This window comes from Chaetodon auriga, chromosome 10, assembly GCF_051107435.1.
Source record: "Chaetodon auriga isolate fChaAug3 chromosome 10, fChaAug3.hap1, whole genome shotgun sequence".
Classification (NCBI taxonomy): domain Eukaryota; kingdom Metazoa; phylum Chordata; class Actinopteri; order Chaetodontiformes; family Chaetodontidae; genus Chaetodon; species Chaetodon auriga.
In genome coordinates, this window is record NC_135083.1 from 10,444,451 (window position 1) to 10,460,831 (window position 16,381).

At 44.2% G+C, this 16,381-nt stretch overlaps 1 protein-coding gene across 2 annotated transcripts in view; it reads right to left on the bottom strand.

Annotated features, from left to right (window-relative positions):
* nkain4 (sodium/potassium transporting ATPase interacting 4) overlaps positions 1-16,381 on the bottom strand; it is a 43,494-nt gene that overhangs the window by 14,733 nt on the left and 12,380 nt on the right. For both annotated transcript variants that reach the window (XM_076741294.1, XM_076741293.1), the window contains exons 2-4: positions 12,156-12,293; positions 10,810-10,890; positions 4,832-5,032 (exon numbers count right to left, since the gene is read on the bottom strand). In XM_076741294.1, the coding sequence (XP_076597409.1) occupies positions 4,832-5,032; positions 10,810-10,890; positions 12,156-12,293 (420 nt within the window). The remainder of the gene's footprint in view (positions 1-4,831; positions 5,033-10,809; positions 10,891-12,155; positions 12,294-16,381) is intronic.

Sequence of the window (16,381 nt, forward strand, 5' to 3'; positions counted from 1 at the left end):
CAGTCAGTTGGACAGCACAAGCAAGTGGAAGATGCCCCTTTGGGAGATTTTGATGGGCATTTTTTCCAGTATTTTCAGGAATTTTAAAAGGCGGCTAATCAAATATTCAAACAAATAATTAACAGGTCAATCAATAATTCAATGACTGTTGGTTGCAGCCCTTTATCTGTCTGCTTTTTAGTATTTTGAATTTATATGGATTTAAAGATGCCTCCTTTCCACAGCCTGGCCTGTGCACGTGTGTGCAGTGGTGGATATCTACAGGCTAATTAACACACTATTGATTGTGGCTCTGTGTCTGGAGAAAATTCACTAAGTGAACTATAATGAAAGGAATTCGTAGGTAAAATATGTCACGTGGGCGACAGGGAGAGCTGAAAGAGAGAGGGAGGGGGGGTGGTGCAGATGTCTTGTAGGTTAATTACACAGGACTTTCAGCCTCACAATAAAGAGCAGGCGTCCCTGCAGAAAATTAGATGTGTGTGTGTTTGTCTGTGGGCAGCTGCATGTTTAATGACAAAACATGATGAGATAGGGACTGCAGAGACCACATCCACCTGTTCTTTCCTGCCCAGCCCCCTCTCCAAATGTGAGCACACACACACACAAACACACAGATCCATACAGCTTACATGAGGTTGTTAACTGTCTATTGTGCTGATTTGCATCTTCCACATCAAATAACTGCAAAAAAAAAAAGCAAGCTGGTGTCCCAAAACACGACACACAGACACAAGAGGCTGCCCATGTCGAAATAAAAGCCGTGTGAAGAAAGAAAGCAATGCTAGTTCCTCACACGCAACCCCATACAGGATTTTAGATGAGGTCTAACTCAGCAGCGGTGTGTCAATCAAATTCTCAGGTGAATTTGAAGCAAACTTTTAGAAATGTTGCAAAAACAGGAAAAAAGGACAATGTGAATTAGGTTTTTATCAACTCGGTTAAAGCGAATAAATTAAACCATGTAGGTTTGCTTTAAAGTGGCAGTAGGACGCCAAAAGCACAAATGCCTTCTTCTTCTTCTTCTTCTTCTTCTTCTTCTTCTTCTTCTTCTTCTTCTTCTTCTTCTCTCCGAGTGGAAACAACTTACAAGTCATGTGAGTGAATGCTTGCTGAGTCTGAATTTAACAGGAAAAGGTGTTTCCATCTCCCGTTACTTACTCTAACTCGCATTAGCACTTTTTGAAAAAAGGCAAAAAACACCTCCAACGAGTGTAAAACCTTGTGATTTATTGGAATTTTGTTGTTTCTATCAACCTTTTGAATGCAATTCCTTGATGGAAACATGAGCAGTGAAATGGAGAAAAATGTCTCTCTCTGAAACAAGACAACAAACGGACAGAAGGCAAAATAAGACAGATAAATAAAACAGCCGGTACACAATGGACAAGCAGAGAGAAAACAAGCATGAGGCTAGAGAAAGTTTACTCCTTTAATGCTGCTTGTTTTTCCCCGTTATTCCCTCTTCTTCATCTTGCCAACTCTCAGAAGTTTAAAAAGACCAAATATTAGAGTAAAATTAATCTGAGGAAAATCCATTTCCCTGCAAAACAGATTAACAATTAAAGCTCTTGGCAGAGACAGCCTTTGAAGTATAATGGCGGGCAGTCTTGTTTTTGTGATGTACCGCGAGTAGCCTGACACAATATTCAGTGGCCCGCTGGAGACTAATTCTCTCCTCTGGTCTTGCGGTCTTTCTCTTCTCCTCCCTGTCTTTGGCAGCAGCCAGCAGACCTTATAACTGCTCACCACTGCATCATAAGTCGTTTAATCCCGGGATCTTTATAATCCTTTGAAGCAGATGCTCTAAAACTTGCAGTGCATTTACAATGCAATGTCAGCACTGACACACTGCAGAGGTTCTTAATGCTATTATTGTACTAGACAATGCATGGCCATTTACTGATCCTGGACACATTAGTGGACTTCAAATACGAGCACATCAAAGATCCCTCCAGTTGGCTCCCCGTGCTGCACACACATGAATTGAAAAAGACATATTCACCACGGCGGTGATGGCTGTTCAGCATGAGAGTTCGAAAACACAACACGGACTAATGGACTTATCAAAGCGAGCACCCTGACCTTTTGGATGAGTGAGGGGTTGGGGGCGGGAGAAGGGTGATTCTCATTTCATGCCGCTGAACTGAGTGAACCTCAACAACCATAAAACACACACACCCTACCCAACAGGAAAGCACAGCCCTAAGCGATAATCATAGGGGTGTGCCCACACCAGGCCTGCTGAGGGGACCCCTCTAATTAACCTGGGGCCGTTATTCGTCCCCCACACTACCCTGACCCCTGGTGTCAAGTAAGCCGCACTATAACGCAGACAGCAGACTGACATGACGGAGCCATCGAAGCTCCAGAGAAAACGAGAGAAGGAGCAAAAGTGACAGTGAGTGAGAAAAGCAGGCAAGGGAGAGAGAAGCGCATTGTCATGTTTGTCATTTAACTTAGTGGGAACTTGACTGACATGAAGGTCAAACAGTGGGCAGGAAAAGGAGACAGGGAGACAGACAGAACGGACAGATGTAAAAATAGGAAAAGAGCAATGGAACGAGAGAATGACGCAGGCTGCCGCTCCTCCCATTATCAACTTCCACACAATCCTCCCAATGCAGGTTCCCAGGGAATAGAGAGGCAACAGAAGAAAGCATTGCCTGTGGCAGCAATAACCGGCGCTAAATGATATATATCTGTGTGTGTGTGTGTGTGTGTGTGTGTGTGTGTGTGAGCACTTTCTTTGCCTGTTTTATGAGAAGCTCAGCAGCTCTGACAACCCTTTCACATCTTTCACTACTCCCTTTAGTGTGTAGGAGTTATGTCTACAGATGTAAACTGAATTTCACATCTCGCACAGTTTTTCTTGTTCTCTCTCGTACGTTCTCTTCCTAACTAGCCTCCATTTCACCGGAGACGTTTTCTCAGACTCGACTGTTTTATTTAACAGCGAAAGGCGGTGCACAGGAGCATAAGAAGATAGGGTGATGGGAGGATAGGATGGGAGGAAAAGAAGTGTGTGTGGATTTTCTGCTGAGTACACTGACAGGGAAGTTCAGTCATATTTATGGCAGTTGAAGAAAACCAAAGCTGTTCAATAGCAATATGCACTGCAGGACGAGTTGGGTTCCAGCGAAGGCGACAAAGACTAGGATAAGGGCAGAGACGGAGCAAAATATTCCTCTCAGTGATGAATCAATGAATAATACATTATCCCAGTTTGAAAAGGTTGCCTCCACTCCAAGCTCATCCTTTAAACCTTCAAGATACCTCTTGGCTGAATGTAGCCTGTAGCGGCAATAGGCAACAACACAGAGCTGACGTTACCAAATCCTTCACTTCTGAATGGCTTATTTCTAGCCCACGATGAATCTGAGCAGACAGATGACAATGGTGCCTCCGTTGCTGGCCAATGGATCCACATTTTTCATCTTAATGAAACATGCTCCTTGGAGCCCAAACTAAATATTTAATGGCCTCTCACGGCGACCTTGAAACCCCTCTAACAAAGACAAAAGGGACACCCCACTTTCTTCTTATTGTTTTCATTCAGCCTTTCAACTCTTTCTTTCTGCTTGGCCCTCTCCTCCACCGGAGAGGAATAAGGACAAACCACAACAAGAGTGGACATCTCAAAGGACTCTTATTTTCTTTGGCAGTGCCCTGCTTTTAGCTTGAGAGGAAGCGAGGACACAAGGAAAATGATGCCATTTGTGACGCTGGGATTTCAGCACAAATTTCTCTGCTCTTCTCGAGAGCTGTTCCCACGTTGATGCCGTTGAATGCTTGCTCGGACAATGGCATGTAAAAACGCAGGCTAAGAAGTGTTGCCATCTTTCAAAAAAGTTCACGTGCAGCGAGGAATAAACCAATTCACTGCCTATAGTGGAAGGGCTAATGAGGTTCAGCGAAAGAGCTGGGGCTATGAAGTGAGGTCAGCCATTTTATTGCCTTTTCTCCATGGGGGTGATGGGATGAATAGTACAATCCAGCGCTTCTCTACACTGGCTCCCTCCGCTAGCTTTCTAATCTGCCATGTACTTAACAGCATTCACGGTGCTCTCCCAGGTGTAAATTAGCTCAAGATTAGATGGTAAGAATGAAAACCAACAGAACTCTGAAACCCGCCGATGGCTGATGAAGCTTCTGCATATTAGCTCTCTCTTGCTCACCTACCGCCATCATTAAATCCAGTCTACATGCATTGCCAACAAGTGAGAAAAACAGGTGTGAGTGCGTTTACGTACATTGCGATTGAGTCAAAGTGTATGCAAGCGAATGCCACTGTGAGTACATGTGTGTAATGTTGATGTCTGAACCCAAGTGCCTGCTGTGCTGGCAACTAAGAAGGTCCTGGCCCCCGTCCAATATCAGATTAGTCAGTTATACATGAGTGTGTGCAAATGTGCATGCTGGCAGGATGTGAGTTTTATGTGTATTCATACAGAGCTGTATAAAGAGGACAATAACAGCCTTTCCAGTGTTTGAGTAACCTGTTAGCAGCTGGCAGGTCTGAGTCCCAGCCAGACAAAACAACAGATCAATTTTTCATCCAGTGACCGGGGCAGAGGAAGGGAGGCAGCGACAGACAAAATAACCGACCGCTGTGGAATTATATTGAGAAAAGTGCTTGAAGGGAAACAGAAACATCACCTTCCCTTCTATCATGTTCACCTTTCACGTACATGAAATCCCACGGTGAGTGAGTTTGCTGCTGGTGTGGAGTATGAAATATGATGAGTTCCTGTGACGTGTTCACACTTGTATGTTCGTATGTATCTGCATGTGAACAGAGTGTAGAGCCACACTGCCAGCTTGTACTCACAGCAACAAGAATCTGTGTGCCGCTGTGCATGACCTCGATGTACTGGTAGTCCATGAGGCAGCCCATGACGGTGATGTAGGAGTGGCTCTCTGTGGTGCGGACCCCCGGAGCCTGTGGCATCTCTCTCCTCACGCAACCCGGCCCGTGTTCGCTCCACCAAGAGTGATGGGCTGAGATGTTAAATGTCAGCAGGTCGCTGTCCTGAAAGGAGAAAGAAACATTTACTTCTTTGCTTGGACTGTATTCATTACTTATGATGTACATTCATGTATTCTTCATGAGCAAACCATGTTGTACAGGAGGCAGGGAACTTATCTCTGGACACCTGTGGTAGATTGGATGGTTTTTATGGCTGTTCTCTTTTGCTCAGAGGGTTGGTTCTTCCAGTTACAAACAAGACGAAGACTGTGCAGCCACGCTAACAGCTCTGCCAGGCTGTACTTAGACACAGCAGTGCTTTGAGTTCAATGCTAACATCAGCACGCTAACATACCCAACATGACAATGAAGTACTGCTGAGGCTGATGGAAATTAGTTTAGCTGCAATTTGGTCAGAAACCAGAGTTTTGAATAAGTTTAAACTTTTAACTGGTGGTGGTGCAAGAGGAAAAGTCATTAGGATTCATCCTCTGGGCAATATCTGTAAAATATGTCATGGTAATCCATCCAGTATTTGTTGAGATGTTTCAGTCTGGATGTGTTCAATTCGGGCGGCTGTGGCTCAGGAGTTAGAGCGTTTGTCTGCCAATCAGGAGGTCAGTGGTTCGATCCCTGGCCTCGGCAGTCCACATGCTGAAGTATCCATGGGCAAAACTGCCCCTGATGCTGTGCCATTGGTGTGTGAATTCATATGTAGGTTGCTTTGGAAAAAAAGCGTCTGCCAATGACTAATTGTAATTGTAATTCAATTGATATTACCATCCCCATGTTGCTAGCATGGCTAAAAACACATCTTATTACTTACCACAAGTTGTGTCTAGCCATGTATATACTTTTGGTTTTGGAAGTATTTGCCCAGTTTTAGTGAAAATCGCGTTTAAGATTTCTGCCATCAACCCTACACAGCTGACATGAAGTGAATTCTGTTTGTGGTGCTTAATGTGTTCAAAACATTACATTTCAAAACAGCAGCAAGACTTTCTAGAAACAATGTGTCTGTCTGTTCCTCAGGATAATCCGCAGACTTCACGGTCAACAGTTTTCTTTGGAACTCCTCCCTGGTGAATAAATAATCCCTGAAAACTGCTGACAGTGTGTTTTGTGGTTTATCTAGAGTAACAGAGGCACTGTTTCAGGAAGGAGATGTTGGTGTTGAATGTTTCTTTGTGAGAGCTAATTGCAAAAAAAAAAATACATTTCAATATTTTTAACTGAAGATTAACAACACATATGAGACACCTAGAGCCCATGAGCCACATGCACACACAGGCTACGAGCCCATGAACCTTAGTCAGTCTGAGCCGACCAATCCTGCTGTTTCAGAGGAAAGTTCTTTGATTTAGTTTTCAAACTTTTAGATCCATCATTTTATACATGAAGCTCTTGTACGCGCTGGCGATGTTCAATTTGCACAGAGCCATATGAGCCCACACATACAGACGCACAGATGCTCACACCAATCAATACCCCAATACAGCAATCTAACCCCGCATCTGCCCCTCGGTGACAAGACATGCATTATTAACAGAGCCAAGTGCTGTCAGGAAACATCTCCGACTCCCACCCACACCCACCCCCACTCACACTCACATGTGCACATCAGCAACATACAGTATCACTGGCAGCGACAGCTTTCAACAACAGATCTGTGAAGTCAGTGGAAGTAACTGCAACAGGAGTCATGAACAACATTAAGATGATGCTACTGCCTATGATCCCTCTGTGTCGATCACTCACCATCATCCTGTGTCTCTACTGTCCCTCGTCTCTCACAAAGTCACAAAAACAGAGGCGGATGAAGGTCAATTGTAGGACCGTGAAGACTAATGACAGATGCCATTGATTAAGCCTGCAAGCTAAGGAAAGCATCTCTATCAAAGCTGTAGCCGCACTCATGGCTGCAGCACGTCAGCGGTCAATATTCAAGAAGCTTTTGGCAACTTACTGTCAGGAGTGTTATTGTTATGCTCCCGTGCACCCCAAAGAACAAATCAATCTAGTCCACTGATACTGTTCAAACTATTTTCTTTAACAAAAGTCAATACATATTTGGAGACAACCCTGTCTCACTAGAGACACAAGGCATTCTATAAAGCTAAACATCAAATGATAAGAATCTTATTTCTCATGATTTATTGTTTCTGAAATCCAGAGAAAAGGGTTTGTGTGATCACAGTGCAGAGCAGACGCGAGTGGCTAACTGGGTTTAGTAGACTCTTCTGGCTCCGATGGCAGTCTTGTATTTACTTGCATTTCACAAAAGGTGTGCACGCATGGTGGTTGCATACTGAACTGGAGAGACCGTGTTGAGGGTGGTCTGCAGTCACCGTGTCTGGCGGGTGAGACAGAGAGGAAGCCTGGGGAGTGTTTGATACTATATTCACAGTGAGGCGGATGAATCTGAAAACTTCATTTACATGTGAAAATTACATTTGTCCATATCATAAAGCCCTATTTGCACGGGCCTAGTATTACCAGGGGACATTGTGTGAAGTCTTTCGGATTTACCCCATTCTCCATTACGTCAATAATATTCAGATTCAGAAAACTTTATTGATGAGGGAAATTGTTTTATTGCAGTACAACACAGAAAGAAGGACGACATTATACACTACTGTTAACCCGGGCAAAGCAGCTGAGTCACACCGAGCTATCCTTCAAATCCCTGTCATGCTCACAAAGTCGTCTGACAAAATAAACATGAATATGTTATTGATAACGCCTGTGCTGTGCAATCGGCCATATTGGTAATCAAAACGAGGCATCACAGGGACAGAAGCAGTGCAGGCATACGTAATAAATCTCCACTTAACGGAGGTTCACTCACTGTGGAACAGCATTGGGGTTTGATAGCATTTTATCGAATCAAATTGAACGTGAATCCTTTCATGTCACTTATCAGATCAATTTAGGTTTAGCTTTTTATGCTGTACTGACTGTGAGAACAAATCTCCCTCTGGGACAATAAAATCTAGATTGAAACAATCACGGTGAACAAAAGTTAGAGCATGAGAAATTTATTTTCTAAGAGATTTGTAAGAATCAGAGCTTAACATATTGGGTATTTTATTTATTGGTTTACTGAGTGTGAAATGCTGAAATAGCGAGAGAAAGAAGCATTTTGAAATTCAGACAGCTTCGTGCAGACATATCAAAAGTCTCCATGTCACTGTGTGCAGAGTGTGAGAGAGAATGAATAAAAAGAGGCAGTGAATGACTGCGGACTGTTTAAAACAGAGGTGTGCGCGGAGTAGCAGGGGTCTGTCTGTCAGCCTGTCTTGCACCATGGGGGAGGGGATAAGGGATCAATAGGAGGTGACAGAGCATGTGGCATATGACTCTGACAACCTGCCCCCTCACTTCGAGAGCCCTGTCAGCGATACACGCTAACACACACACACACACACATACAAACACACCCTCCAGAACAGTCCTGTCAACATCGGTCAAGGCAAGTCAGGTGGAATTAGCTGACTGTGTTTTATAATAAAATGTATTTGGGACCTCTCCGAGAGCTATGTGCCAAGTTTGGTTGTGCATGTGTGCATGGGGGTGTGGGTCGGGGTGTGTGTCTGGGTGTGGGTGGGTGGGTGCGCTCCATTAGCCAGCTCTCCTCCTGGCCACCATATGCAGAGCTGGGAGCCCAGGCTGGCTCCATCTGTCGGGTTAATGCCAAGCCCAAGCAGCTGGCCCCTACAAGCCTCATTATTCTAGCAGGAACCATGCAGGAACACACAACCACACACACACACAGACACGCACACATAGACAAACACAGTGAGACACAGACACACTTGATGGAGCCAAGGTCTATAACACAATGACAAAGTCGCCAGAGCTTGGGAAGGTGTTTCTGAAATTCATTTTGGCTGTCTGAACTGGTGTGAGATGAATGTTGCCTACATGAATTCATTATTCTCAATGGTCAGGCAGGCAACTGGGCAAGACACCCATCAATAGCCGGGAGGAGAGAGGAGAGGAGAGGAGAGGAGAGGAGGAGAGGAGAGGAGAGGAGAGAGCGCTGAAATGAGAAAGGCAAGATATGGAACTTGCAAAATACATGGAATAAATTAAAAAAGATCAAAGGAGCAGAGAGCGGAGTGAAATAAATGAGAGACGACAAGTTGACATGTGGAGGGAGGGTGGGTAAATGAACAGGTTGTGTAAATGGAAGTGTACATACAAATTTAAAAGACTGGATGTACATGCGTGGTGGTTTGGGAGGGGGATTATTTACCTATGAAGTTGTGAGGTCCCACTTGACCCCCCCGCCCCCCCCCCCCCCAACCAGCACAGACGCACCACACATACAGTGTACGAGAAACACAAACGGTCTTTGAGGTGTTGCAGCTGTGGGTCTGTATGATGATCCCTAAAGCTTAGGGAGTGATTTAGAGTTTGGTGGATTCATATTAGTTGACTGTGTCATGCACTCTTTATATACCGCAAGTAATCCTGTTTACTTGGACTGTGTCTGTTATTCAGACCATCAAAAATCACCTGGTAGCAGTGCATCATATCAAGTTACAGCTAAAATATATGCTCAGCACTAATAAAGCTCAAGAATGCTCAATAAAACATCTATATTTTAGTAAAATTCTTATTAGAGCAGCTACATATGTCTGGTTTGTAGGAGAAATTGGTCAGAATTAAAGCCGAATCATTTTTAAAGCAAACTCAGACTTGAGTGTTTTTCCTGGCAAACACAAGAGTGATGCGTTGACTTCCAGAGAACCGACACTGCCCTCACCTGCCCCTGTTCTGCTGGAACCCCTCTCCTTTCCATGATGAAAGGACAATGTTTGCACTGGAAACTGCTTTGCTATGAGTCACACAAGGTAAATTTGTTGAGTATGACTGAAAACGCAGCCTTCTTTACACCTGCTATCAAAAAACAACTACTTGGACCAGATTCAGGTATGCAGAATAGAGTGCAGCCAATGCTGACCAGTCACAGGTTTTGCTGTGTCCAGGTGGAGTGTGCAGCCACATCGAGGTGTCCTGATATACAGACGAAGACTAAGCAGAGGGAAGAATATACACAATATACACATGTGCTCCAATCATCATCTACTTTTTAAAAGTTTGTAGTAAGTTTAACCGACGGTTAGCTGTTTAACTGTATAGCTAACTGAAGAACAAGCAACGCTAAGGATCTCTGCAGGTGAGTCTGTTTTGTTGACTAATTCAGAATAGAGGTAACACCGTCAACCAAAGTGTCCTCTTAGACTAACAGACAAATCCGCCGGCTGATTTATGTGTTTATTTATTCGCTCTCTTGCAATGACGCCATTACCGCGGCGGCAAAGCCGAACTAAATGCATCTTCACTGACAGTGAAAGCAGAAATGTTTGGGCTGATTACAGTCACCCGCTTTGCATGATTAAGCTAACCTGTGTGCGTGTAGAAGTTCTTCAGCTTGAAAACTCCAGTGTGAAATGGGTTATGACACAGGCTTAACTAAAAAAATAACTCATGTTTGTTGGCAAAAGTGAAATACTTTACACTACTACTGAGACTCTTCCCTCAACCTGTGTTCATCTTTAGGCTTTTGACCTGCCAGCCAATCAGAAACAAGTATTTTATGTGGCTGTGGTACGTGTTTGTCAGCTCTGACACGGTTCTCAACATGCCTAAAGAGACAACGAGTGTAGGTGGCGCAACTCTTGGACAGTGGAAGGTAAATCAGGCTTTACTCCCCCACCAGCCTGAAACCATGACCTTAGAGAGGAAAGAACAGTCATCACAGCACAGACAAAGCCACCCGACATGGCGAAAGATTTGGCGAAAACAGCAGACTGAAATTTTTCATGTCTCACCTTGGACAGGCCTCCTACGTCCAGGTAGAAGCAGATGACGAAGACATTCCAGGCCACCCACAGAGCGGCCCATACTGTATACTGGAGGGCAGAGACACAGACAGATTAGCTCCTTGGAAACTAGACGAACTGAACAGAAACAGGATGTGACAGCTACTGGAGAAAATGGCAAGTTGAATGAATGAGCTCCTGAGCAAAGTAAAGTCAGTGGACAGCGGAATCCCACACACACTCCCACACACCTACTCTCACGTACACATGCATTAACACACACACCTCATGCTCTGTGTACACCACACACACAAATACATTCGTATGAAAAACAAAACTTTTTTTTTTCCAAAGGTGCCGATAAGTTCAGCAAGTTTACTGAAGCCCCGAGGGAGCTGCGGGTTTCTAAACAGCTGAGGCTGATTTAAGTTCACGACTTTCAACCATTTATGAAATTGTACAGTCAGACAGCCAACTGTTGACAGACGCTGAGCTGTATTCACCGACTGAGAGAGAGTCGTCATTGTGAAGGTTGTGAAATCTTCTGACTCATGATGAATTGAGCGCTTAAATGTCAGAGGCGTCGGAGAAAGAGCGGAGGGCAGAACAGCACCTTCGTAAAAACATACATGTTGAGTCATGAAACCCCTGAGCTTGCCGTCTCCCTTTTTCCACTTGACACGAGACAATAGCTCTGCTTTCCCCCCTTCCTCTCCTTCAATTGCTGCTTCCTCTGTTTCTTCATCACATCCTGTGTGGCTACGGTTTATCCTCCTCCATCTCCCCTGTCTCTCTTTATTTACTCTCTTCCCCTCTATCTCTTTGTCACTCCCCCAATCTTTTCCTGTCATTAACGTTGCCATCTGTGCTTCCCCCATTGCTGCTCCAAAGAGTCTTTTAACGCCGCTGATGACCGTTACGGTTTGAAATAAAAACTGAAGTGCAATAAAAGCACATTCATGACGCTTCATCCTGGTTCTTTCTAACAAAAGGAGTCAGGCAGCACATGCTTTGCACCGTGTTTCAAAGAATGACCTTCTCTGTCCAGAAACTCAACGCCGAGTATAAATCTGATGAGCTCCTTAGCCCCCCCCCCAGCACCCCCCCACCCCCTTTAATTAGCCCTAATTACCTTGGGATTAGAGTGATTTAAGGGTGTTGCACAATGCACAAGAGAGTGGAACACACTTTGCAATTAGAGAGGAAAGGCAACAACATGTCCGATCAGATGCACAGGCAGAGGACTAATGCAAAGTGATGTGACGCTGCTTAACAAAAACCATGAGGGATAGGATTATGTGACAGACCTTACAGAGTTTAACACGGACAACTAGTCCTCAGCTATGTGTACTCACCACCACGATGTAGCGGGGCCGGTACTGGATGGTGCCAAAGAGGCCGAGGATGACGATGATGATGTGGAAGAAGTTGGCGAGGATTGGGGCCCACTGGTAACCCAGGAAGTCAAAGACCTGTCTTTCTAAAGCCAGCACCTAAAGGGTGAGAGACAAGAAAAAATGTTATCAGGCTGACATGTTCTGGAAGCAAAGTGATGCAAAAGAGAACTATGAGGAACGTTCCAGGTTGCTACACAGCCCCAAAAAATGGCAGCGCACACACATACACAAACATACACACACACTGGCAACTTGGTCATGTACAGCTCGTACTTTATTCAAGACAATATCTTTTCACCTCACAGCATTTGGCCAACAATCCTACACTGAGCGGGCCGACATGAACAGCTTGAGTGTTTAGCCTCAGACTGTGGGAGCGCCCAGAGGTGAAGACTGGAAGTTTTATAAAATAAACAATGACAGATTTATCGATTCAACCCCTGCCGAGCTAAAGAGGAGCTCACCATTTCCAACCTTCCTGCCAACGGCCCCCAGGAATGAGAATGTTCTGGGAACTTTATGGGAGGCGAGGGCCTTCTTTAATAATACCACTGCCGTGAGCTTAGGTGCTTATTAAAGAATGTGCTTGCAAACAACGTGTATACACGCACGTGCACGAGCAATGTTAAACCCTGGTTTCAGGCCAATCCTGAAAAGAAGGTTGATTCATTCATGACATCCTTCATTTTTGTTCTCCATCTCCCTTCTTTGTACTTGAGCTCTTTGCATGCAACATTTTGTGCAACAGCAAAAAAAACAAAACAAAGCAATTTGAACCTTTAAGACTGTGAGTCCCTATTTGCATCAACTCAATTAGCATGCCATTTGGGGGAAAATACAGGGGGGACCCATGCGAACCATTTAATTAGAATTCCATTGCCAATCCAATTCCATTCCATTCCCAGTGTGTGTGTGTGTGCGGGCGTGTGTGTGTGTGTTCTGAGTGTCAAGCAACGATGTGTTTCGTTGTGTGTCGACATGTCATTTCCAGCCAAGCGCTTGAAGATGGATGAGGGAGGGAGGAATCTCGTTGCTACTGCAATGATAGGAACGCACCACCGAGCACATTCACACAAACAGACGCACACACACACACGACACGCAGCCGTGGCTGCTCGTCTTAATGTAATGGAAATGTTACCATCAACCCGATGAGACATTGTGACAGGCAGGGGAGGGAGATGATCAAATACTGAGTGATAATTACAACTGAACACTCCTTTGCATAGAGGACGAGGGCAATAACTCCACAGACGGGGTGTGAAGCAACAGAGGGCGAGGTGAGTGAACTGCGACCTGCACCAAGCATTATCACAGCAAAGTCAGGGGAGAGCTCAGACATTCAAAGATAAAGCTTTCACTCTTACGGTTGGAGGACAAAGAAGAGAAAGAATAATGCCTGGGAAACAAAATTGAGATGGATGGGGAGAATATTATGAAAAAACGATGGCAAAAGAACAGATAAATGGAGAGATGAGAGAAGACACAAAGAAAATCACAAACAACGTATGCTAACGTAGAACAACTGAGCTCCCTCCCTCTTAATAACCTCTGTCTATCCCCAGGATAGAAGGGCTGAAGGAAATTAATAAAGTCGAAAGGCTCGTACATCTTGTGGTGGGCTCTGGGTCATGGTTAGGGAGCTCAATAAAACCCCCGCAGGAGGACGTCAGCGAAGATGAGGTGCAGCTACAGGAAGGACCCTTCTCAACTGACAACATCTGTGTACTTATTCATCAGTTATGGCTTTTCAGATGCACGCCTGGACAAACACCACACATAAATCTACGGCATTAATGAGAATCAAGCCCCATGTCTTGAGTCAATCGAATGCAAAGAAGAAAAAAAATGTGCTAGGAGGCACCTTTCCACCTGATCAACAACATTAATGAGCATATCTTCAGCTGATCAGAGGTGGACATTTGGTCGGCAGCCATCTGGGACCGCAACACATAAAGACATCTAAAGACCTGCAGCTGCAACAGTTTAGTGTTTTTTTTATCTACGTTTATCAGAGCAGAACGAAAATAGAGTCAGCTTTAATCTGCACTGTCAGAGCTATCTTATCTTAAATCTTAGTCTACTTTATTCTGTTTTTAATCAAGTACAGTAGTTTTTATGCGCTTGTGTATGTATTGTTAAAATTGGGTTTTTCTTACCCACAATATGTCATCTTAGTGTGAGTTATGTGTGTTTTTGATATGGGAATTGCTGTTGCAACACTGCAATTTCCCTTAGGGCATCAATACAGCTCTCTATCTATCCTGATGAACAAGAAGCAAATTGCTTAGCTGCCAAACGCACTTTATGAGACCTGCTCATTAGATGATCGAGTAGCTTTGGAAATCCCGTCCCGCCACACCTTTCCAACATCAGATTAGGGGGGGCTGTGCCATTTCTCTAACTTTCTTTAACCAACAATCCCGACATTCACACCCACTTCACGCAGTGACTGTCCAGCTGTGTAGAGGCGAGAAATGAGCCAGGGTTTGAACTTTCCCTCTCAAGCTCTCTTTTTTCCATGCCTCGCTCCTCTCGATGAGGGCTGTGCTTTGTGCGCCACCTTCCAGAGCGGCCGTTCGCAACAGCTACAAACACTTTTGCCTTCAGGCGAAGTCAGACAACACGTTGTACGAAGTAGTTCTTTTTGAGCATAACCTGAACTTAAGGCTCTGCTAGTAAGAATGCTGCAGAGAGAAAAGAAAAATCTGCTTTTAGCATAAGCGGCGCTATTTTGCCAGTGATGGTGACAGACACATGCCACGTTACCTTCTCAGCATTTCAAACAGCCCATCTACTTTTTAATTGATACTTTAAGGCAAGCAATGTCGATTTCTTGCATCCATAGTAGACAGTGATAGACAAACTGTGTGTGTGTTTACAGATGTGCAGGTTTACAGTTGCAGACACCTTCATTATGTTACATATTATCAGTGTAAATATATTTTTCATTATCAACAAAATACAATCATTAATTCAACCGTCGAGATCTGCTCGGACAAATTGATCGTGCTGACTGTAAAGTGTGATAAATATGAGAACAGTCCAGTATAGAAGCATCATACTGATGGTTGCCTTCACCCACAGTCTGCCCCTGCTTATGAACCTTGTTCCTCGCCTACAGAGTTAGCTAAAAGTAACTCATAGCATACCACTTATTTGACCTCCTAAGCCCATTTGTCAAATTAAAGTCTGCTAATTGTAGCATCCTGCAAACACTATCAGACAGAAGACAGGGTGCAGCTGATGTTCTGATGCTGAGGATAGTGGCGGTGAGCTCTCAGAATGTCCTCTGGTAATCTTGATGGGAAAAAAAGAGATCCAAAGACTGTAAAATCTGTTAAACAGCTTTTATTCTGTTTGGCTTGATGAATGAAAATAGCCTCTGGGACGTATCTGGGTGTACTTGGTACTAAAAGAATAAAGACATTTAAATTTGTGGGGAAGCTCATTTACATCTTTTCTTCACCTAATAAGCAAAATAAAACTTGATTTAAGTTTTTAGGCGAACTGTAAAATATCCTTGGTGTGAATGGAAACTGAATATGTGACGGTTGTTATTAAAAAAAGAACAATTTTGAGGTTCACTGAGAGTTTGTCATTTGTTTCCTCCCCTCTTTTTGATAACTCTACACACTGCTCACTATTATTCAAACACACACGCTATGTCCTGTGCACACATGCATTCCCACATGGACCACTGCCCCAGTACACTAACGAGTATCAACCTTCATCCATCCAACGTACGTGCTTTACATCCCTACGTGTATTCATTACACATAGCCATGGACTCCTTCCCTGAAATATTTCCACCAGTCATTGAATGAAATAAGTGTATAGGCATGATGGACGTGTAAGTGTATGTGTATGTGAGTGTGTGTGTGTATATCCTCTCCTCTGAGATGCTGCAGTAAGCCTATCACGTTCACTGCTAACTCAATAATCCAACAAGATGACAACAATCAATCAGGAACAGAAAGGTTTCTGCCCACCCAGACACACATGCAGGCACACACACGCACACACACGCACACACACGCACACACCCATTTGGCACAATTAGCCCTTAATTCATAGCATGCAGGTTACTGGAGAGTGGGGTAGAATTTGATCAAAAGTTACCAATGATCTTCCAGGAATAGCGAGCCGGCTACATAACGGCCCGTAAAAGCCTCCCACCGACC